Source organism: Silene latifolia, chromosome 2 (assembly GCF_048544455.1).
Source record: "Silene latifolia isolate original U9 population chromosome 2, ASM4854445v1, whole genome shotgun sequence".
NCBI classification, from domain to species: Eukaryota; Viridiplantae; Streptophyta; class Magnoliopsida; order Caryophyllales; family Caryophyllaceae; genus Silene; species Silene latifolia.
In genome coordinates this window covers 194,876,188-194,900,907 of record NC_133527.1, presented here as the reverse complement: position 1 = coordinate 194,900,907, position 24,720 = coordinate 194,876,188, and the positions used below count along the sequence as shown (strand labels likewise).

Here is a 24,720-nt window from a genome sequence, read left to right as displayed (position 1 = left end):
TCTCATTTGTTATTTAATTGTATGCCTCTTAAGTTTAACCATGTAGCATGAAGCTCCAATTGTCAATTCAAGGTTATCAAGAATGTCATCATGAATATCAAAGATGAAGATAGTCATTAGTGCTAATGTCATGTGTTGTAAGGTGATCGTTTAACACGAATTTACGTTTAGGTGCAAAAACAATAGTTGAGTCAACAATTAATTAAGGCTCGTCTTTGAAAGAAATATTTCGAAAATATTTGAATCTTTGTTAAAGTGCTTTAAATGTTCACAAATGTTTTCTGAAAATATTTTGAAGTCTTTTAAAGAATATAGAGCTTTCAATGATTTGCTAAGGAGTTTGCTTGCACAATAAGACACTTACTATAAATGAGTTGTTTGCTTTTACATTTATTGAAATGTTTATGGTTTCCATAAACACAACCATTTATGCTTATTTCTTGTTGAAAAACCCAACCTATTTTTGTGTGTGTGCACAACCTGATTTTTTGCAATTTTAGGCACCGATTTCTTGAGGAAGAATACTCGTTTTCTTGGTTAAGATTTCGGTTGGCTTTGCATGTTGCCCAAGCAAACTACTTACAATATTTTAATCACTTGTGCTTATGAGTGTAAGATATTTTAATGTAAAGTATACTACTTGAACATTATAAATAGCTTGCTTAATTCATTTTTACAAGTGTGCAACAAACGAGTTTTAAACTGAAAAAGACTTAAGCTCTCAATCGAGTAAATTAACTTTGCAAAACCGTTTATCATTTCAAAATCTTTGAATCTTTTGCAAGTTTGTTTATTTATCTTTTGAGACTTTTACTTGAGTTTGTTGTTGCACCTAGTCGTTTTAGTCGTGTTCAAGGATCCCGTGTTTTGTACTTAAACTTTATCTCCTCCGTTCAACTGAGTGAACAACATTGAGATAAGTGGTCTTGTAACAAACGGGTAGAACCAAAAGTCTTAGGATAGAGTTATTCTTAAGCATGAAGTCTTAAAAGCGGAGTAGCTTTTGAGCATGAAGTCTTTCGGCGGAGTAGCCCAAAGTAAAAGTCTTATTGCGGAGTAGCTTTAAGCAAGGAGTCTTTCGGCGGAGTAGCCCAAAGCAAAAGTCTTGGAAGCGGAGTAGCTTTTAAGCATTAGCAACCGGAGTAGGTTGGGGAGTTGTTTTATTATTCGGGGTGGTCTTAGTTTGTATGAGTTTACTTCTGAGACGTTTAATAAAATAGCGCTGGACGTAGGTCGCGGAGTAGTGACCGAACCAGTTTTTAAAAACTTCGTTAGTCGTGTCTATTTCGTTTTATTTCCGCTGCACACTCTACTCACGTTTTTATCTACGAATCAATCAATCGTTGAGTACACTCGTAACTTCGCTTCTTTGAATCGTTGTTGAATACTTCTAACTCTCTAGTTCTAAGTATCGACTTCTCCTTTCATCTAAGCATTGTTTGAGTGGTTAAGAGTTTTAAAAGAAGCTTTCATTAAGCTTAAATTTTAAATAGACACCTAATTCACCCCCTTCCCCTCTTAGGTGCCCTCGTCCGTAACTCTTTACAATCCCTCCAAGAAAACGGAAAAGGAAAGAAATTCTGATAAAACTCAAAGCCTTTGGCTAATAGCTTCACTAATTAGCTATGAGATACACTTCTGATATGCCTTTGAGAGTTGACACTCCTTTTTTTTTAGGATAAGGAAACGATGATGATTATAAATCAGCCTATAACATCCGCGATAAACGAAATTTAAAGAATTTTCATTTATCAAGAAGTAACCATAAGATAAAGGGTTCAAAGGAAGACTCTCCTCCGAAAAGTACGGCACCTTAATAACTCATAAAAGAATTAAAAAATAAACTTAAAATCTTACGCAATAAACTTCCACACATTCATCATTTCATCATAAGGATACTCCACCTTTATTATTATTTTTATTTTTGAGACAAAAAGTGGTACATATGATTCGTAGGAGGAAAATATATCTTTTTGCATCTCCTATATTATACGGAAAATTCACGTAATACCCTTAAACTTTTGCCACTTTATATATGGTACCCAATATTTTAACTTTGTGTACATAATATCCTCCATATTTGATTTTCATGCCAACATACCCTTTTTATCGCTATAAAGAAATTGAATTGAGCATAAACTACAAGACCGAAATTCGAAATCGGCCAAGTTTTATTCTAAAATTATTCTCTGGTCACAATCTACGATTTGAGGAAAAAAAATTGTCAACCGGATTTTTCTAGGTTTTTTTTTTACGAAAATCTCAAATCAACCATAAATTCAATCTTAAAGTTCCGAATGACGATTTTTGTGTCAACAAATTATAGATCTTGAAAAGATAATCAATTTCGAAAAAAATTAAAATTGGCCATTTCTTATTTCTGGTCTGTGATTTATGCTCAATTCAAAATTTTAATAATGATAAAAAAAAAATACATCGTACTTGAAAATCAAATTTTAAGTATATCATGTACATCTTTCTAATATAATTGTTCAACAAACTCTCTCTTTCATTCATATTATTTGACCGATAATTTTGTGGGTAATACACGAGGAAGGCATGTTATGCATGGAATTCTAAAGACGGGTATAAAATCATAGAAATTAACAAAATGGGCTTATTAAAACTTTTTATCCGAAATGGTTCCACGTCACATCTGAAGCTAAACTCGTATTCAAGTAGCTTCTCCGCTAAGCGACTACATCCCATGTTACATGAAAATGAAGGCGCTTTAAGTCAGCCCAAGTCGCTAGCGACGTGAGCCCAACTATGGTATTTTTACCAAAAAAACAAAAAAAATGACTAAGGGTAAGTTTATTAGTAAGACACCCTCAAATCTTAACTCTGTCACATCAGCTTTCTTCTAACTTTTATTATTTTTTTATTGTTCAGACTTATACTCACCTTATATTTTATATATTATCCATCTGACTTATCTTAGACTATACTCTTCAATCTCACTTCTTTTCACAAACTTAAAATAAAAATAAAATATGAGATACACTCATTGGATAAATTCTCCATAAAAATGGAGTCAAACTCACCCAATTTTTTAAGTTGAATCTTGGATTTCCAAATAAACTCGACTTAAGAGAGTCTTGTCTCAAGTCTACCAATAATCTTAGCCTAATTAAAATCGAACCTTAAGCACTGGGAAATCATATATTATATTAAAGCAACAACCGCAAGCTTATTAAGTCGACACGTGTCATCAACTATTAATATGCCACGTGTCCATCAACCAGTAACCGAGATCCTTATTTATTTAATTATTTTCCTCAAAATATTTAAATATTAGATATGACATCAATTACAAAAATCCTTAACAAAAATATAATTAGGAAATTACACAAAATTTTATACAATTGGATAGAAAGCCATCAATCACGGCAATTGTGATCACATTTCTTTCCAATTTTGAATTCACTATTCAATTTGTTCAGATTTTGCGTTATTATCTACACCATGAAATATAGAATATAATCGCTATTTTAGGGAGTAGAGAGATTATGTTATCTTTTATAAGGAAATAAATATTGCTTACCATTTTGTCTTTGCATTCTCCTATTGCAAAATCCTTATTTACACGGTAATATTGTTTCTAATCTCTCTTAAGGAGTACTAATATTTTCATAAATTTTTTAATCTTTCTTTTAAAGATTACGACTTCTCAGATAGATGAAACTTCGATGAGTATTCGACAGTGTCGAAGTGATGGTAATTAGTTGATAAGTTCATCAAACTTTACTATTAACTATTGTCGAAGATATCTGAAATTTTTATATTCCTTATACAATTGTTTTGCTTTAGATTTTACATTGAATTCATTTCTACCATTTCTAAGTATAAATTTTCATATTGTTAAATAAGTTTCAGTTTTCTTCTCTTATTCACTAATATATCCTAGAGCCGTTTTCAATTTTTCTTTTCTTTGATTTGGACTCTTGATTCGTACTTATGTTTATACAATGCATCATATTACCTTTTTTTTTCCTTTTAATATATTGGCACATACAATCTCTAAATTGGTACCTTTTTGTATTCAAAATTTCATTGTTGCCTACAGATTAATGTGCTTTGCTATTTCATGAGTTCATGTTGATCTTCAATTTCAACTTATCCAATCCAACATTTCAAGTTAAGTATGTGATTTCTTGAAAACTACAATGACACCATCTGTATTTGTCATTCATATTTCATCAACTTACGAATATGATATTTTAACAATAAATTATTTTAAATCAAGTATTACTCCATATGTTCGGGTTATTTGTTTATCTTTGATTTTGGCACTAAGATCAAGTAAAAAGGAGATGACCAATTATTTGATGACAATTGTACCAAATTGGGTGTGGAGGATCAAATTGTTCATAAAAAACATTCTCAAAATAGAAAGGTAAACAATTGACTGAAACACCAAAAAATCAAAATGGTAAACAAATGACCGGGACGGAGGGAGTATTTCTTTGTGTTCGCCTCTGGTTCTGTTGTGACACATTGTACTAATGTTTTTAATGTCATCTTATTTCAAAATAGTCTGTGTTTAAAATTGGTCTTGAGAAACTAATGTACTCCGTAACTTTTGATAATGTGCTACTCATTCTACAAAAACGAATCAACTAAATGAGGTGGAATGGTTGCATGTAATTATCAAAAGTATGTGACAAATTTGAAAAGTTTTTTTCTTAAGTCCACAAGTGATTATAATTTTATGTTTCTTCTGTCAATTGTGTCATTGTAGTTGGATTGATTTTTGATAAAAATAAATGCTGGCCTTTGGTAGAGTATGATACTCATGGATCGAATTTTATATACTGGTTTGATAATCTATTAAATAATAAATATAAATATTTTCCTAATTTTATTTGTCATCAAATAATTGATCTCCTGTTAATTTTTTCATTTGTGTTTGTGCTAAAATTAAAGTTAAACAAATAGGATATATTTTCTATGATATATAAGAGCGATTTGTAAAGGCCCTTTATTTTGTGAATGCCTCTAAATTATAAATGTTAAAAGCAAAAAAAAGTGTTAGCAAAAATAATACTTTATCCATTTTGATTATATTGTTTAATCTCTCATTTTAAATCATCTCAAATTAACTGTGGTGCATAACAAAATGATTTACAATGTTGAGAGGTAAGTGTCAACATGACTCAATAAACAAAAGAAAAGACAAGAAAATAAAATATTATTTGGCGACTTCAAGGCGATTGAATGGGCGGTATTGATGGTAGGAGGTTGCGATGGAAAGGAGTCGCGATGGTTGGGTAATGATGGGGGTAGGGAGTGGGATAACGTTACCGAAAGGGTCGGGGTCACGCATGGGGTGGGGGTGTTATGCTGGAGGTATGGTGGGGGACGTAGGGGATGATCATGGAGGTAAGATGGGGTAGGGTAGTTATTGGAGGATGTAGGATATGGATTGCAGGGTGGTGGTTAGTTGTGGGGCTGATGAGATAGGGGTTGAGAGAGACATCGTGGTCCGAGGTGTTGGGTGCAGTCACCTATGCAGTGGAGGGTCTCGAGTTAGTCAGACGGTGATGGAAAACGCTGCTTTCATACGTCCAGGAGATGGGAGAGAAAATGAGAGAGAAGGTAGAGAATTGAGAGGAAAACAAACCAGAAGGAGAATATGAAAAAAAAAAAAAAAAAACCGTACAACAATGAGTAAAATAAAATTTATATTGCGTAAATACATGTTATGAAATTTACAATAATTTTATATCCACTTTTCATATGTCACCTATCATAAGTTAAAAAGTTGAGGAAAAAAGTTAGAGTATTTCGAATAAAATTAATCAACATAAAATTATCAAAATTGTGTGGGTAGACAAAGTAAAAATTTCTAAAATTTAATAATTTACTAAATATAAAAAACACGTAATTTGTTACTTTTAATCATACTTTCCGTTACCACCCGTGCAATGCACGGGTTGGAAAACTAGTTATTAATATTCCAAACCATTATACCAAGCGAAACATTATGAGCGAAAAAAACGCTGATAATGAGCATTTTTATATGAAATCTTGAGCGGTGATGCAATAAGTATTTTACCGCGCATTTAAATATCAAAACATTACATGGTGTAGTGGTAACTTACCACTACAGTAAAATGGGTCAGACCTGAATAACCCGAACCGAGCTTAACAGTTAGTAGTTACTTTGGCATACTTTGACATACTTAACAGTTAGTGGTAACTTCCATGTTGGCATACTTTGACCAATCATATTCTGCCATCAGCTTATCCATCATTGCGAGTAACTTCAGTTTCTCATGTGCCATTGCGGTAACTTCCTGAACCCTATGTTCCAATTCTTTCTGCACACCAAAATGCACCAAAGGGAAACGTTACTCATATCATTCAAGTCTCAAGACATTACATAATCATATAAATCAAATTCAGTTGTCCACTTTTCTCTTGATATAATTCCGTCAAACTCGTAAATGATACATAGGAATTTTTTTCCAAAATAGGGTTCAATAACAAATAAATTAACAACATATGGTAGTTTCGAAAGTAATTACCAAAAATGGGTCCACGTAGGCTCGTTTTTGGCAAAGCTAGGTTCCGGATTCTAGTCGCTCAGTCGGACGACGACTTAAGGTAAAATCGCTCAGCCATTAAGCGACTTGGAAATAAGTAGAAAAATATAATTTGGGTCAAGTCGCCCAGGGGCATGGCGATTTTATAGCAACTATAAATAAAATAAAATTAAACAATGTAGCAAAGGCGAGTCGAACACAAGATCTCATGCATTTAGTCACTATGCTCTAACCAACAAACCACATTAATGGTTGTTAATTAAATAGACACTTTATATCTATAATTACAAACATAATCAGCGAGTCATAAATGTTTGGAAGCTCTTATAAATAGAAGCGCTAATATTTCCAAAAACTCTTGCTTAGTCGGGAGAGCGACTTGAATCCGAGCCTAGCTTCGGTGATGACGTGGACCCATTTTGGGTAATAAATTTGAAACTAACCCATTTTGTTAAATATATATATATTGGTTTTTAAGCCCATTTTAAGAAAAACTTCGTGAATTGGTGAATGAGGATAGAGTTAATCGTAGCAACACGCATCATTCAGGTAAATACTTAGAGAAAAGCAAACAAGAGTTGTTCGAGTGTTTACGTCAATCAGAAAATGCGAAATCTAGGAACAAGTATTAGCTCTTATGATGTACTCACAAATTTAGTAAGCTCGTCATCATCGTAGTCACGATCGTATTCTCGAGGTGCATCGCGAACCTGTTTGAGCGGGTGAGGAGTTAAAATAAGATGTTAAGATACAACTCAACCACATTGGAAAAAGAGGAAAGAGTTGTCTATCATATAAACCAAGGATACTAGAATAACAATTTTAATACAAGTAGTAAAATACCTCTTGGTGCACCTCATTCAGCTTTGATACCTCTCGGTACTCATCTATCATTGCGTCTTGATTATACTCTTTCTGCATACCAAAATGCAAAACATTACTCGTATAATTCAAGACATTACATAATTACATAAATCAAATGGGATTAGCAAATTAACATAAGATCATACAACATTTATTTTCAATAGCAATGAATCAGGGCCAACCTGAAGAGCTTTATTGAGAAGCTGCAAACATTCTGTCCATCTGGCTACTGTAGCTGCGATAGCACCCTTAAGATAAGAGATACAAAGGCCCTGAAATTTAGCATAAAAAAAGAAACACTAAGCATTATATATTGTTATATTACTTTCCAGTTTCCACCACTTATAGTTATACCCATATCCGAAAGCACACAGCGTTTAACAACGACTGAGAACGAGGTAAACAAATAATTGAGACGGTTTCACATAAATAATTTATCGCAAACAAAATTCACAAAAAACAGCGAGAAGGAAAAGAAGTAGTATCAATTGATTAGAAACTTTAATAAGCAAAGAACAAACTACAACTCATAAAATCAACAATTTTAACACCAATTCGATGAAAACTGAAAATTTACCATTGTGTAGAAAGAGATGAATGATCAATGAATGAACTGTTCGCTGAAATTCAGAGATTTCTAGTTTTATATAATTGATCTGCGTCGTCTAATAACGTGGGAAACTAAGGTGAACCACCGAGTATATATACTCCCTCCTATCAACTATTTTATTCACTATTTCTAAAGGAAGTTGCTTTTTGTCGCCCGTGTTTTACTAGTATCGCTCAAAATAGGACATTGACTTTCCAATTCTACCTCTAATCTACCTCGAATTTTGACTTTCAAATTATACTTCATCTCTTATTTATTTCCAACACAATAAATCAATTACGTAATGTTTAAATTTTCAATCATAAACGACGACAATTCACAAGCGAGAAACGAGTACATTAATCGGATTTGATCATACACTTCCTTCAATTTTGAATCGCTTAAATATTATCTTAGAGAGTCTTTATAAGAATTTGTATTAACGGTAAACCTTTGTTACAACAATATCATACAAATATTAATCACGTAGATATTTATAAAAGCGATTATATATTACTATATTAGTGATATTATAATGTTTATTTTAAGACAATCGATAGTATAATAACTTTATTTAAGACAAAATCATAATTTAAAAATAAAATGGGTGCTAAATATACATAAATTGGTTATTAATGTGTCATATATAATGATGATTGTAAATAGAAAATTTATGAATTATAATACAATCAAGTGTTGCATAAAAAATCTTGAATCCATAAACAAATCAATAATGAGCTTTTTTACTTTAATAAATAGTAGAATTAAATCTTTTTAACTTTCAAATATAGGTAATTATTATTATTATTATGCTTCATTAAATTTGAGTAACTATAACACATCATAATTTTTAACCAGGAATCAAAATTGCACCAGAAAAAGAAAATATTTTACATTTATTTATACATTTTATTGCTATCACAATTACATCTTAAAAGTCGTGTTAGGAAAAAAATGTTATTCGAATCATATCATTTGTTCATATTTTAATTATGACAAAAAATGGAAAAAAACCGTACGAATATAAATAGATAGTATAATATTTTATCATTACTAAATCGCGTTGGATATCGAAATAGGTGCAAAAAAGGTGGTGTACGTTTTCGTGTGTTATTTGTCTCACATTGAAAAATAATTTAGATGTGGTAAATATACTACATATAAATAATTGAATTATCCCACATCGGAAAATTATCATAAGGTATAAATAATATATTAAGTAGAGTACGTAATCAGTAATTGTGGCCGGTTTAGAGACAGAGAGAATCAGAGAAACTCGCGTATTCCAGCAAACTCATTTACCAAACGCAGCTGTAAAAGGTTAATAGAAGTGAATAACATGATACTAAACATACAAGATTACAAGATGATTACAAATTTTATTTTGACGACAGTTGATCTTATTGAAATACTTCCATATTTTGACGAATTATGGATGATTGAACTAGTTACAGTGGCCATAATACTGCGAAGAGCATTTGTAGGGATCGCAACATTGAATCCCGTCTGCAGCAGGGCCGCATCTGTTCCCTAGTGGAACACACCCAACGGGGACTCTGTTATTGGTGTCGGAGATGACAGCTTTGGTTGGAGGGTGGGGACGCACAGCCGAGGTAAGGTTGCGCCATGGTGGCTACTAGTACAAGTGTTAAGGAATAGGATTCCTAATAGTATTAGTTTTCCTAAATTAGCGATTACCTAATATACATATAAACGCTCCTCATGATCAATAATATTCACAACTTCCCTTTCATTATATCTTAACATGGTATCAGGTTCTCAGATTCTTTCACAACCCTAAAAAAAAAAAAAAAAAAAAAAACCCTAAAACGAAGATCATCACAGCCGCCACTATGGCCGGTGACGACCTTGAGCCACCGAAGCTCGATTTCTCTAATCCCTACTACCTCGGATCTCACGATATTCCGGGTGCTAAAATTTCTCACGTTACTCTTCGTCTCGATAATTACGACGATTGGCGAAATTCCATGCGCATGTCCTTGAAGTCTCGACGGAAGTTTGGCTTTGTTGATGGCTCAATTAAAAAGCCGACTACAAAATTTGATCTTGATAATTGGGAGGTCGTTCATTGCACGATTATTCAATGGATTCGGAATACCATTGATCCCTCCTTACACCATGCGATTTCTTATGCTGAAGATGCGTCTGTCCTTTGGGCAGAATTGGAAGCGCAATTTTCTATTGTTGATGGGTCGAAAATACACGGCCTCAAGACTCAGTTACGTGACTGTCGACAAGGCAAAGGTATGGATGTTACAACATATTTTGGTAATTTGAAATCATTATAGGATGCCCTTATCGTCCATGAACCTCTTTTTGCCTGTAAGTACGGAAATTGTGCCTGTAATATTGGTACGGATGCTATCAAGCGAATGGACAACGAACGCTTGCATCAATTTTTAATGGGTCTTGACCCGTCTTTGTATTCTAGTGTGCGCTCGCACCAGCTCCAACTTGACCCTCTTCCCTCCCTTAGTCGTGCCTATCAGGTGGTATTACAGGAGGAACGATTACGCGCTTCCCCTGCTCCCTCTATTGATGCCTCGGATGTCCTTGTTTTTGCCACACCGAACTCGACTATCGATTGGAGGGCTCTGCGTGATCAAGAACGGGGTGAGCGTAGCCAGTTTTATTGCAATTTCTGTGAAACACGTGGTCATACTCTAAACAATTGCTATATCAAATCTCAAAATTTTCCTGATTGGTGGGGCGATAGGCCACGTTCTTTAGCTGATCTTCGACGTGCTCGCTCAAAGGCACGTGGTTCTGCTCGCGGTTCTGGGTCTGGGACGGCTGTTTCGGGTTCTGGACAAGGCTCGGGTTCGGATGGGTCTGCTGGGTCCTCTGGTGGGACCTCGTCTGGTGTGAATCCCTCAGTGCAGGCTCATCTTGTTCACTCGGGTGTCTCGACTAACACCATGTCTGTCTCGGATCGCTTAAGTGGTATGTTTTTCTGGATTTTGGATACGGGTGCATCTAATCACGTCATGGGAAACTTGTCGTGTTTAGTGGCACCGCGTACCATTGCCTCTCGGCCGGTTGGTCTTCCAAATGGCCAACAGGTTGCCTCGACGCTTATGGGCTCGGTCTACATAAATGAGTCGTTGACTCTTCATGATGTTTTATATGTTCCCAGTTTGACTTGTAACCTTATTTCCGTCTCACAGCTTACGGCTACTGCTGATTTTTTATTTGTCTTCGCTAAAGATTCTTGTCTTATTCAAGTCCCTTCTACGAGGACGGCGATTGGAGTAGGTGAGCTGCGAGATGGTCTCTATTGGATAAGTGCGCGTGCTAAGGACGAAGTGGTGAATTCCGTGAGTGCGGGCTCTGCTTCTCTCTGGCATCAACGGTTGGGTCATCCGTCAAATAAAGCTTTTAAAGCTATCTCTTTTACTAATAGTCTTCATTTTAGTAAGCCTTTTGTTTGCGAGACTTGTCATTTAGCAAAATAGCATCGCAATAGTTTTACTTTGAATGATAAGCACGCTTCTGCAATGTTTGAATTAATTCATTGTGATCTTTGGGGACCCTACCGTATTGTCTCTTCTTGTGATGTAAAATATTTCCTTACGATTGTTGATGATTTTTCCCGGGCAACTTGGGTATATTTATTGGTTGATAAAACAGAGGTTACAGGTATGTTTTTGAATTTTTTGGCTATGGTTGATAAGCAATTTTCCACTTCTGTCAAATCGGTTCAAAGCGATAATGGGAATGAATTTAATTGTATGGCTGGTTATTTTTTTAAAAATGTGATCCATTTTCAAACCTCTTGTGTTGGCACGCCTCAACAAAACGGCCGTGTCGAGCGCAAGCATCGACATATTTTAAATGTTGGTCAGGCTCTTCTTTTCCAGGCTAATTTACCCACGACATTTTGGGGGGAATGTATCCTTGATGCTGTTCATTTGATAAATCGCACTCCTTCTCCCTTGCTTGACAATAAGACTCCCTATGAGTGTCTTTATGGTAAGGCTCCGGTGTATACGAATTTGCGTGTGTTTGGCTGCCTCTGTTTTGCCCATAATCAGAATACCCGTGGAGACAAGTTTGAAAAACGGGGACGGAAGTGTATTTTCGTAGGCTACCCCCATAATAAAAAGGGTTAGAAATTATACGATGTTGAAACTGGTTCCTACTTTGTTTCTCGTGACGTTGTTTTTCACGAGGACGTGTTTCCTTATACGGCGTTGACTGCCTCCTCCCGTGATGACGAGCTCGACTTCGACACCCCCTTTAATGGCACGGCTGATGACTCGGGTTCAGATGCAAGGGGGGTCCTACGAGTCAGGGGGCCCACGGGACAGGGCGCGTCCTCGGACCTAGGCGTGACTGATGGAGCCACGGGTCAGGAGGGAGCCACGGGTCAGGGGGGTCCACGGGTGTGACAGCGCCCACGGGTTCTTCCTCCATGTTTGATACCGGAATCGATGAAATAGGTCGGGGTCGACGCCAGAAATTCTCAAATTCCCGCTTGAGTGGTTATGTCCTTGGCACCGCACAGACTCCTGATTCCTCGCACTCATCGACTCCTGATTCGTCGTCTTCAGGTACACCTTATTCTTTAGCAAATTATATTGATTCTCATTCTTTTTCGGCAAAACATCGAGTTTTTCTTGCAGCCATTACTGAGAATGTTGAACCTCCTTCCTTTAAGGAAGCAATACGAGATGAGAAGTGGTGTGTTGCTATGAAAGATGAAATTGATGCTCTTGAACGCAATGAAACGTGGGAGCTCACGACTCTTCCACCTGACAAAAAGGCCATTGGCTGCCGTTGGGTGTATAAAATTAAATATCATTCCGACGGTACCATTGAGCGATATAAAGCTCGTTTGGTTGTGTTTGGTAACCACCAGACTGAATGATTGGATTATGGTGAAACTTTTGCGCCGGTTGTTAAAATGGTTACTATACGTGCTTTTCTCTCCGTTGCAGCTGTAAATAACTGGGAATTGCATCAAATGAACGTTCACAATACTTTTTTGCATGAGGATTTGGATGAGGAAGTATACATGCGTCTTCCACCTAGTTTCGGTCGTGGGAGAGAGGGCATGGTTTGTCGTCTAAAGAAATCATTATATGGCTTGAAACAGGCACCGCGCTGCTGGTTTGCTAAATTAACCACGGCCCTTCGCCACTATGGTTTTTGGCAATCTTATTCCGATTATTCCTTGTTTTCTTTCTCGCAAGATAAGGTACGATTATTTGTTCTTGTCTATGTTGATGACCTTGTTATTGCGGGGAATGATGCTTCCGCTATCTCTGCCTTTAAAGATTATTTGGGGAACTGTTTTCACATGAAAGATTTGGGCACTCTCAAGTATTTTCTTGGACTTGAAGTGGCTCACAGTGCAGAAGGAATTTATTTGAGTCAACGGAAATATGCGTTGGACATTGTTTCTGAAACGGGACTGCTTGGTGCTAAGCCAGATGCCACGCCGTTGGAGCAAAATCATCAGCTGGGTTTAGCGTGTGGTTCGGTTCTCGAAAACATCGAGTCCTATCGCCGTCTCGTTGGTCGGCTTGTTTATCTTGCAGTTACTCGTCCCGACTTGTCTTATGTGGTCCACATACTTTCTCATTTTCTTAAAGAACCACGGCATGAGCATTATGACGCAGCCTTGCGCGTGGTACGATACTTGAAGGGTAGCCCCGGCCAAGGTATTTTGGTACGATACAAGTCAATTTATACAGATTCTTATACTTGGTTGTACCATCAATCAATATATATACTTAAAAGAGGAACTTTTGGAGCGATTTCATTGGCTATTGCTTTGGAGCGATTTCATTGGTTATTACTTTTTTTTTTGAATAAATTATGTGAATTAAAATATATACATAAAATATAATATTAAAATAAAATCAGTCAATATAATGTTATATTATCTAACAGATTGATAAATAACAGATTGATAAATTAAAAAAAGAAAAAAAAAATCTCATACAATTCTATTTTGATAATACGGATGTTTGTTGGAGCTCTACAAATTCTATCTATACTACAATTATGACTCTAAGTCTTAACTATAAATTCTATTGTTCCTCAAACCCTTCTCAACACCTATAAAATAACTCTACTTCTTCGTTTAATGTATTTATAGTCCTCCTATACTTATCATCTTGATTGATTTGTGTTAATTACTTGAGGTTGAATAAATTTGATATTTCGTTGTACTACACGTACAACCTAATTAAGATAGACACTGTTTTAAGAATTTCACTCCAAAGCAACCACATCATGCCCATATACGTATAAGATTTCAACTTTTTAATAGAGTAGACTATAGAATATTAATACAAATAAATGTAAATAAAAATTTCAAGAATGAGAAACTCAATAGATATGTGACGATTGAGCAGTAGAGACATAGAGCCTCTTAATAGTTAACAAACTATACAATCATTTGAAGTATAACTGTATAAGTGTACAACTGTTGGCGTAGAATTTGAGCTTTATAATAAGAGTTTTGTTTTACAAAATCGGAGCTATACCATAAAATTTATGAACTCGCAAAGTTAATCAGAAAAAAAAATATAAGAAAATTCATAAAAATTACACATATAGTCAGTTAAATATAGGTTAGTTGAACAATGTTAAAAAAAAAATAAGAAAGTTCAAAAAAAATTACACATATAGTCAATTAAATATAAGTTAGTTGTACAATATTATTATATTTAACTTGTGACACATACTTTGCTTAATAGAAATTGCTATTAATTTTATTACGTAAATGATGATGTGTTGCAAGTTAAAGACAATTGGACAAAAAATGAGACATAAAAGTAGGATAAATGATCTCAAATCCCACCCCAGACCTTAATATTGAGACATAGGTTCAAAGTTGGATTGATGTTTTTAGTTTGTTTAATTTAATGCTCACAACAATTAATTTTCGCCATTGTTATGATATAACCCGGGCAACGCCCGGGCATGCAATCTAGTACTTATAGTACAACTGGATGTATAATATAATCCTATTTGTGACAGTCTATCTCCGATGAAGGTAATCTGCCCTAAAGCCACCACTTTTCGATTGAGTTGACCGAATGGCCCATCCCGATGGTTCAGTCCAGATCAGACTTTTTTTCAAGCTCCATGACCCAATCCAACAAAGGCCCAATGTATAGATTGAGCTTAGGCCCATTTTTTAGCCCGATTCTGCCTAAAAATAGTACTCCCTCCTATTCCGGATAATTGTCCAATAGTCCATTTCCGTCTATTCAGATAACTGTCCCATGGTCCCTTTTTGGTAATGGTTTTTCTTACCTAATGACTATACTACCCTTGTTACTTTTCAGTATTTACAACTCAACCCGCCCTTAACCCATCCTATTAGTACTCTTCATTGTCTATTTCCGTCTATTCACTCACTTTCTTAATTCTTGTGTCATTTCAACAATGGAACAATTATCTGGAATAGGAGGGAGTAGAACACAAAGCTTTATTATCGAGTAGCCAAATTAAATTAAAATTGTCAGCCTAAACTAACAACCATTTGATCGGACATTATAATGATAACAACCGTTTTTATCTTATACCAAGTACGAGTAATATCTTTTAGGCTAAAAAAGACGGGTTTATCTAGAAAGGGCTTGGTCTTGGGCTAATCTTTGAGGCAGGTAGCCTTGACCCAACCTGAACCAAACCCATATAAGTGAGTGTATCTAATAGTGTAAATGTCGCGACTCCAGAATTAGAAATTTGAGTATACTAGTTAGTTTCCATAGCCATGTGGAAATTTCCCGAGGCATCGACAAGTTCAATTATTAGAGTAGCCTATTCCTTGAAAGTACATAATTACGCAGTAGTTTATGGAGACCGGAGTACTAATTTACTATAGCGTAAGACCATCCCCAAGCAAAGGTCACGCTAACTAGGTCACGAACCGATTTTACTCTTAATTCCACCTTATTAACCTTGACCCATTTTCACACTTCCAAGCAGAAGGTCGCGACCTAGGTCATCAACCCAATCATTATCCATTTTACAACATTCCCACTATCATATTATATACTTCTCTCTTACTTTTTCTAATTTTATAAATATATTCATTGTTCTTTTTTTTGTGTCCAACAAACCAGAAAATGACACATATTGGGTCATGGAAGAGGTCACCAAATGAAGCAAAGGTCACAAATTGACCTCCAAAGGTCACAAATTGACCTTTGGTCACAAATTAGCAACTTTGGTCACCAATTAAGTAGCTTTATTAAGTCACTAACCATGACCAAGCAAGGTCATGACCAAGCAATTGACCTTGTTTGGGGATGGTCTAAGAGTAACAGATATTCGGAGAGTGTTTCAAAGGTAAAACTACTACATACTGCCATATAAGTAGCTAATTTCCACAAGCACATGAAATTCCCTCAAAAGCATCGTGATCTTCAATACAGCCACCTACTCCTTGAAACCAAACTACTGATCGGCAAATGAGTCACTGTGAGACTTGCTAGCAACTATGTAGTCCTGAGAGATGTTAAACAAATATATACGCAAGATCAACACATTAATATGTTGAATAGATATGCCAAGTCTATCAAATTTCATGTTTGGGGATGGAAAATTTTTTGGATATGCCAAGTCTAACAAAATTATGTTGTTAGTCTTTTTTAAGATGGGCAAATCCGTCTTCAGATTAAAAAGGGTCAAATAGCAGCCCATTTCGATAGATGGGGACAAGCCTTTTGCTAGTCCCTAGACATTCTGTTTTTGTCCCATCTATCCTACGGTTTCAGACAGATGTGCTCCTCTTAAAAATAAATATATGGGTTTTGGACTGAAAATATAAACATCAAAGAATTGTTTTCAAATTATGCATCCTCAAATACTTCTAATGCAAGGTAAATCAGATGTTAATAATCAAGGTCGTAAGAAAGCAACTCCACCTGTTTTAATTCAAGCTAAGATTCTGAACACTCTGGGACAAATCATTCTTTGCTTTCTGCAGACCAAACACCGAAGGGAAACGAGTAAACATTACAACATTACTCATATTATTCACGACATTACATAATTACATAAATCACATTGGTGGACATAGTCAAAGTATACAAACATCATCTCAAGTTGGAAACATTGCCAAAGGGTAGAGCTGGGCATCAGCACGGGATGACCCGGCCCCGGACAGCCTCAGCCCATTATTTTATGAAACCCGACCCGGCATTGACCCGCCGTTTACCCGAGCCTGGCCCGGGTCCTAAAATTCAAGCCCGGCCCGCCTTGGCCCGTCATTTTAGCAAAAATAAAAAATAAAATAAATAAATTGGTAAGGCTCAGCCAGGGTCAAGCATAACTCAACCCGACCCGGCCTGGCCCGGGTCTGAGTAGGAAAGCCCGGCCTGCCCCAGCCAGCCCGGCCCGAGTACAGATCTACCATAGGGTGATTAACAATTTAGCAACATAGTCAAAATATACAAGCATCAAACAACTGTTCACATGCAAGGTAAATCGGATATTTGATTTTAGGAGGTCGTAAGAGAGCAACTCTACCTCTTTTTTCTCAAGCTCATCTATCGTTCCGCCAAGATTCTGAACCCTCTGCGAAAAATTTTTCTTTGCTTTCTGCACCAAAGGGAAACGAATAAACATTACTCATATAATTCACAATGTTACATAATTACATACTCCGTATACCACATTGGTACATAGTCAAAGTATACAAACATCAAAGAACTGTTCTTATGCAAGGTAAGAGAGCAACTCTACCTCCAGTTTCATAAACTCAACGACCCTATCCTCCTGTCAGAATAGGGTAAAAGAACTGATTAAGGCAGCCAATAAGCGTAGATTATTAAACACGGCATTTAGAATAGCGAGCAAAATAGTAATAAATGTTTACGTTCTTTAAGCAGAGACCAAAATGCACCAAAGCAGTGATTAACGGATACAAACTAGAGGAACAGTAAAGAATACAAACATCATCTCAAGCTGGAAACATTACCAAAGCAGTGATTAACGGATTAGCATCAGAGAATATACGACTATGTTTTCCACAACAAGAGGGTAATTGAAAATTAAACTAAGCGCTGATTTTCTCAAGTTACTGATAGCCAGATGAAGAATAGCATCTAAAGGTATAATGAGTTACCAGAAGATCAATAGCTGCTGAACATGGGTGGAGACACGGAGACGTGCCAGCATTTTTGAATTCCTGAGAGATGTTAAACAACCGTATAAGAAAGATCCACACATACTACTTCCAGAATATACACGGTGCTTAGTTAACCAGAAATAACATATTTGCAGACTACAATTGTGAAACTATTGTGTCCATGTAGCCATAAATCAGAACATGAAACAGACATCATGTTATCCAAAAAAATAACTCATACCTGAGCAAACTTTCCCTCAGAAGATTGCACAACGTCGTTGACACCCGTAAGTGTAAGAGTCTGTTACAATAAGAGCAAGTATAGAACATAACTGCAGAGGATAAGAATGCAACTAAAGAATCATGCAAGTTTAAAGATACCTGTTATGCCCTACCATTGTGTCGGCAGTTAGAAACATAGGATTATAGTGGAAATGGGAAAATTATCCTTCACCACTTTACATTATTAGGGAAAAACACAACCAATTAAGAAAAACCAAACAAAATTACATTGTCCTCTTTTCTCTTGATATAATTCTGTCAAACTGGTAAGTGGAGTCGCTGAATCCATTAATATGTTGAATACATATGCTATCAAATTTCATGTTTGAGGATGCATAATTTTTGAATAAGCATGTTTTTGGACAGTTCAACTCTCTTAAAACAGGCATATCCGTCTTAAAGATTAAAAAGAATCAAATAGCACCACACTTAGATAGATATGAAAAGCATTTTGCTAGTCCCTAGGCATTCTGATTTTGTCCAATCTATCGTAATTAACCCGTTTTAAGTTTCAGACGGATATGCTCGTCTTAAACAAAAAAAATTATGGGTTTCGGACTCTCAATATAAACATCAAAGAATTGTTCTCTTGCAAGGTAAATCAGATATTGTTTCTCGAAGGTCATAAGAAAGCAACTCTTTACCCTGTTTTTCTTAAGGTCGGTGATAATATCGTCCTGTCAGAATAGGGCAAAAAAAAATATGATTAGACAGCCAATAATGTAGATTCAAAAACTAGAGACGAGAATGCACAAATCTCATTCCCTTTCTCTTTCATGAAACCCTCCAACCAAACGCCCTCTTAGAAAAAAGCAAACAAGACTTAAAAACAACACTTCAGAACATTAGAGGAGGCACCCGATATCTATGCTAGAGTGATCTGTCCAAGTGGCTGTTATGATGCACTCACTATTTTGGAAAGAGTCTCTTCAAAGAACTTAAGCTCATAGTCATCTTTCACAACTTCACCCTCATCACGAACCTATTTGACAGGGTGAGAAATTAAAATGAGAGCTTACAATGACTACCGTAACTGAAATCAAGTTAACAAAAAACTAGACTAAGAACCCAGGCTACAAAACATTATACCAATTCCATTCAACCTTAGCCATGTGTTGGACACGTTTAAAATTGCATTAAGATACAACTACTTTACAATAGACGAGGCTCAGGCAAGTCAGTTAGCCATTTGCTTACTTATGTCATATTGAGTATTCAAATGGAGCTGAATGAAAATTAGAATAATGAGCAAAATAGTTAAAATACTAGGGGTGCACCCTCAGCTTTGAAAACTCTGGCTGCTGATCTATCTGTAGCAAATGTTCCATTGCTTTCTGCAGGCCAAAATGCGCCAAAAGAAAACGAATAAACATTACTCGTATCATCCAAAACATTACATAATTACAGAAACAAAAGAGTCACCTGGAGATAAAGATTTTTTGAAGATGAGGGCAGAACACGAGATCTGCCAGCATTTCTGAATTCCTGAGAAATGTTAAACTACCATGTAAGCAAGATACACAAATATTCCATCATGTGACACTATAAATCAAAACGCCCGATCAGACATCTTGATATCCATAAAAGCAACTCATACCTGGGAAGATTGAAGGTGCTCATTTCTAATCAGCTTTGAAAACTCGTATAGGTCATTAGAAATCAACTCTACCTGTTTTTTGTCAAACTCAGTAATTTTATCCTCCTGTCAAAATAAGGCCAGAAGAAATTATTATTATAAAGTATAAACATCATTATACTACTAACACAATTTTTTTTACATACTATGCTAACAGTGGTTATTGTGTTGTATCCAATAGCTTACGATTTTCTACATGATACCCTCTTGTGTTTTTACTAATTCAACTTGGTATGCCTCATTTGTTACAAATATCAATGAAACACTAAGCTTAATGAAAATTTCTTAAAATACCCTAAATGCATTAATCTGCCTCTTTCAAATGTTTATTTTTTAATAATAGGTTCAGGTGTACCAGTGATGCTTTTAAAAAACAAGGAGGACTAATGGTATCATGTAGAAAAACCTGATGTTTTAACTACTACTCCGTATTAGTTTTCACCTTAACTCTCTCCACAACTTATTGATAACATTTCTAGTTTAACAAATGAGTAAAAGTCGCATTTGTTACTCACTGTTATTGACTCAAGTCTATTGTGACAAGGTACTTAATTTTGCAAATTCATTTTTCATTGGATAGTGATAGGGCGCTACCAGGTGGCGCCCGAATTGGGTGTCACCCTCTCACATGCATTTTTAATTAAAGGGGTCCCCACTCACATGAGGGTGGCGTCCAAATTGGGTGTTACCCGGTGGCGCCCTTTCATTTTCCTTTTTCATTACTAGGCAATTAGTGGAAAAATTCAGCATATGGTCCTTTAAACCCTATTTCTTTTCGAAGGTTAAAGTTGCCTCTACAAATGATGGGTCGGGTCATCTTGGTACCGGGTTTCAATAGGGTCAACGACGGGTTCTGGTCGGTTACAGTTTGTCAGATCCATCATCACCTGTCAAGTCTAATAGGTAGTTGTTATGATTATCTCACCCATTCGCCAAGCGTCTTTGTCAAGTAGTTAAGCGCATAGTTAACCTTCTCAACTTCTGCACGTCCATTGCAAACCTGATTGAGAGGCTCGGGAAATTAGGTTTATAATTCCATTACGATACAACTAGTTTACAATAGATGAGGCTCGGGAAATTAGGTTCGCCATTTGCTCTTATGTCATTTTGCAAAGCCAAAGAATAGGTAGTTTCCAATGAATTAAGGAATAATGAATAAAGGAAACAGAGCAATAGAAACTGGAAGCAAATTAGAATAATGAGTCTAATAGTAAAAATACTCAAAGTGCACCTCATGCATGATTAACTCGGACAATTCTCGCTGCTCATCTATCTTCTCGTCAAAAATCTGAACCCTCAGCAACAAACGTTTCTTTGCTTTCTGCAGACCAAAAAGCGCGCCAGAGTGAAGGGATAAATATTACTCCTATCATTTAAGACATTGCATAATTACATAAATCAAGAGCTTCGCTGACACTCTTGCCAAATGAACCATTATGTTCAAAAGCAATGGATGGACCAACCTCAAGAGCTTCGCTGACACTCTTGAAATTTTCTGTCAAACTTGGTATTGTAGCTGCCATGTTACGCATAAGATCAGAGATAGAAAGCCCCTGAAATTAAGCATAAGTCATTTAAATTAATACATTACATAGTTATAAAACTGACATATATGTTCAAAAGAAATTGATGGGCCAACCTCAAGAGCTGCATTGACACGATCGAAATTTTCTGGCAAACTAGCTGACTCAGCTGTCATGTTCTGCTTAAGATCAGAGATAGAATGGCCCTGAAATTTAGCATAAGAAAACTGAGCATTGCTGTTGCAAAAGTCATATCATTCAATACATTACATAATTATACTTGTATAAATCATATTGTTGTAGTGACTAGTGAGTACATCGTCAAAGTATTTACAAACATCATCTCAAGTTGGATACGTTGTCAAAGGGTGATTAGCGATTTAGCATAACAGAATATACAACAATTAAGTTAAAAACAATGGATGTGCCAACCTCAAGAGCTTCGTTGACACTCTGCAAATTTTCAGTCAAACAGTCTACTGCAGCTTCCATGTTGCGCTCGGTACCCTGAAATTTAAATCGACGTTTAACAAACAATTACGTCTGAAGACCGGCTTTATTTTGCGTCAAAAAACTGTTTGATGGGTAACAGTTTTACTCATCAAAATAATGTTACGGCCAACCTGGAACAGTTTTACTCATCAAAATAATGCTATATCATTACTCATCATTACGGTCAATACAAAACTACTTTGATGAGTAACATTATTTTGTATTGACCGTAATGATATAGCATTATTTTGCATTGGCCATAATGATGTCCTCTTATACAGTTTTCACATATTTACACGAGAATATTGTAAAAGGGATCCTACTGATAAAGGAGTACCATGGTTTTTATGGGTTGTTTACAAGTTAGCGGAATAAGTTTCACAAAATTAGTGTAAAATCACCATAAAGAGATGGATAAGGAAAGAGTAAATCAATAGTTGGGAGTTTCGGTTATCATCTCAGAACAAAGGCAGCGTCTCTTTCAAGTATTAAGGGAAACTAGGTAAACATTACAGAAATTAAAATTAAGGGTTAATTAGAGTACAAGAAAGACGAAACTGAAGCATCTGATCAAAGGATTAACACCACATTAAAAGCGTAACACTCAAATTAAGTTTTAAAAAATAAATGTAAAAGTATTAAGAATAAAAACGAAGGAGAAAACAATTGAAAGGAACAACGAATGAAGGAGATAGTCAAGATAGATTCATTGATCTTACCGCTTTGAAGGTGACATTTTACTAGGGTTAAAAAATGTGATTCTAGGGGAGAGAGAGAGAGAGCGGCTTATACTGATATAGTACCAAAGCGAAATACTCCGGATGTGTTCTAGACTTCTAGTTACTTTATACTTTATTTTTTATTTTTTTGTAAGAAATTCAGGCGGATGATGGGTGACGGGTAGGAGTGTTCACCGGTCCAAAACTGGATCGGGCAACAATGATCCGCGGATCGGGTAACCCCATATTCCAAACCAGGAGATTGGACTAGTTAAGTGGAAATCCGGACGAACCAGACCGGAACCCTTTAGATCCGTTTTTTCCCGGGTTTAGACCGACCAGTTCTATTTTTAAAGTTAATTTGAAGTGATTTTTTTTGCTTGGATCGGACCGAACTGAACCGAAGACCGATCACAGTATTTATATGGACCCGGAGATTGGATCGGATTGTATTCGGTCCAGATCGGACCGATTACCAAACCGGTCTACTTTATGTGCAGCCCTACTGCCGGGGGGGGAGGGGGGGGGGGTTTACCCGATTCATCCACCGCTGTCTTTCATCCGTTTGAATCGGGTTTCCAAATAATAATAATAATAATAAAATATTCATAAATATATAATATTCATAAAAACTATTAAGTTTAAGATTCGCAAAATTGAAATTGGCTGAATTTAGTGGAGCTGAACTGAATGGAGCTTACCTGAACTGAATGGAGCTGACCTGAGCTGAGCTGAACTGAACTGAATAGAGTTGAGCTGGACTGAACTGAGCTGTGCTGAACTGAACTGAATAGAGCTGAGCTGAACTGAAATGAGCTGAAAATAAGTTAGAATGAATATAATAGTGATATACTGACATATGATGAATATCACAATAGATAACACATATTCATCAAATTGACAGTGAATATAATAGCGGCATTTGATGTATATCACACCCGAAATTACGATTTAATTATAAATAATGGCATATATAAGAAGTTTTAGATTTAATATAATTTTAATCCTTATCTGATAAGTTAGAAATCAATTGTTAATCAAGACAATTATTTTTTTTATTTTAAAAAAAAAATACAAAAATGGGCCTGGAAATTTCGTCTGGAAATTTCGTCTGGACCTAGGCCTGGACGAAAACGTTTATCATCCAGGCCCATTTCGTCAAATTTTTTTCTAAAAAAAAAAACTAATTTCCGTCTTGAATTTTTTTTGGGCGTGGGGAAGGGTAATTGCTAATCCGTTCTAATCAAATTCGAACAAAAAATTATAAAATAGAAGCGTAATTAAAACGTAAAGATACCCCTGCGAATTCGTTGCTAGCTTGATCACTGTTAACGTTATTATTCGACATGATTAAACCGTTTTAATCGAACATTACGTAAAAAAATACCGTCTTTTTTATTAGAAAGATTTTAGAGGGAGTTAAGGTGGAGTTAGATGGTGGAGGTGGTGGTGAAGTTGGCAACTTGTCTTAATCAACTTATACTCCCTCCTATTCTAGATAACTGTCCCATTGTGAAGATGGCACAAGAATTAAGAAAGTGAGTTTAGACCACACAAAACGGACAATGGGACAGTTATGTGAATAGACGGAAATGGAATTGAATTTAGACCACACAACACTTACCAAAAATGGACAATGGGACATTATTGTGAATAGACGGAAACGGAGAATGGGACGGTTATTTGGAATAGAAGGGAGTAAAATTTAGCCTCTAATGGATTGGGCCACTAGATAGAGCTCTAACATTAACAAGAGTTGAGCTTCAGACCCTCCTTTTGAAGTCGAGCATCATAGGCCAGGGAGAGAAAATAAAGAGGCCTCACATGTGGACAGAGTCGGGTCGAGCCAACTAAATAAGGGTCTTTTGTCAAAATGACCATTCTAATAAAACTAATTATCAAAATAACTATTTTTTAAAAGTATTTTCCAAATTATCCAAACTAACCTAA

The 24,720-nt window shown here is 35.8% G+C and overlaps 2 protein-coding genes across 4 annotated transcripts; one reads left to right on the top strand and one right to left on the bottom strand.

Moving 5' to 3' along the window:
• Positions 1-9,854: 9,854 nt before the first annotated feature.
• Positions 9,855-12,892, top strand: LOC141641902 (uncharacterized). Its single transcript, XM_074450546.1, has 3 exons — positions 9,855-10,205; positions 10,311-11,339; positions 12,530-12,892. The coding sequence occupies exons 1-3, from the start codon at positions 9,855-9,857 to the stop codon at positions 12,890-12,892; spliced, it is 1,743 nt and encodes a 580-aa protein (XP_074306647.1).
• Positions 12,893-16,212: 3,320 nt separating this feature from the next.
• Positions 16,213-22,870, bottom strand: LOC141644180 (uncharacterized). 3 transcript variants are annotated; one of them, XM_074453650.1, is made up of 17 exons: positions 22,771-22,870; positions 21,992-22,066; positions 21,676-21,765; positions 21,500-21,589; positions 21,268-21,357; positions 20,962-21,036; positions 19,998-20,102; positions 19,823-19,885; positions 19,678-19,734; positions 19,311-19,382; positions 19,045-19,077; positions 18,360-18,419; positions 18,116-18,178; positions 17,734-17,766; positions 17,518-17,589; positions 16,914-16,969; positions 16,213-16,494 (listed from the first exon to the last, which is right to left on the bottom strand). In XM_074453650.1, the coding sequence occupies exons 2-16, from the start codon at positions 22,049-22,051 to the stop codon at positions 16,919-16,921; spliced, it is 1,014 nt and encodes a 337-aa protein (XP_074309751.1). In that variant the 5' UTR covers positions 22,052-22,066; positions 22,771-22,870; the 3' UTR covers positions 16,213-16,494; positions 16,914-16,918. The 3 variants fall into 3 exon arrangements, 2 of the variants coding, with proteins under 2 accessions (XP_074309751.1, XP_074309752.1); XR_012543929.1 differs by lacking the exon at positions 19,045-19,077 and having other exon boundaries at positions 18,360-18,450; positions 19,307-19,382; XM_074453651.1 differs by lacking the exon at positions 19,311-19,382.
• Between the last annotated feature and the right edge of the window lie 1,850 nt (positions 22,871-24,720).

Excerpts from the sequence above, each read along its gene's own strand:
- LOC141641902 (XM_074450546.1), top strand. The coding sequence starts at position 9,855 with ATGGCCGGTGACGACCTTGAGCCACCGAAGCTCGATTTCTCTAATCCC. Across the intron at positions 10,206-10,310 it reads TGGAAGCGCAATTTTCTATT|GATGCCCTTATCGTCCATGA; the intron begins GTTGATGGGTCG and ends AAATCATTATAG. Across the intron at positions 11,340-12,529 it reads AGGACGAAGTGGTGAATTCC|ACTCCTGATTCCTCGCACTC; the intron begins GTGAGTGCGGGC and ends GGCACCGCACAG.
- LOC141644180 (XM_074453650.1), bottom strand. The coding sequence starts at position 22,051 with ATGGAAGCTGCAGTAGACTGTTTGACTGAAAATTTGCAGAGTGTCAAC. Across the intron at positions 19,886-19,997 it reads AGCACCTTCAATCTTCCCAG|GAATTCAGAAATGCTGGCAG; the intron begins GTATGAGTTGCT and ends AACATTTCTCAG. Across the intron at positions 18,420-19,044 it reads CCGACCTTAAGAAAAACAGG|ACTCTTACACTTACGGGTGT; the intron begins GTAAAGAGTTGC and ends TTATTGTAACAG.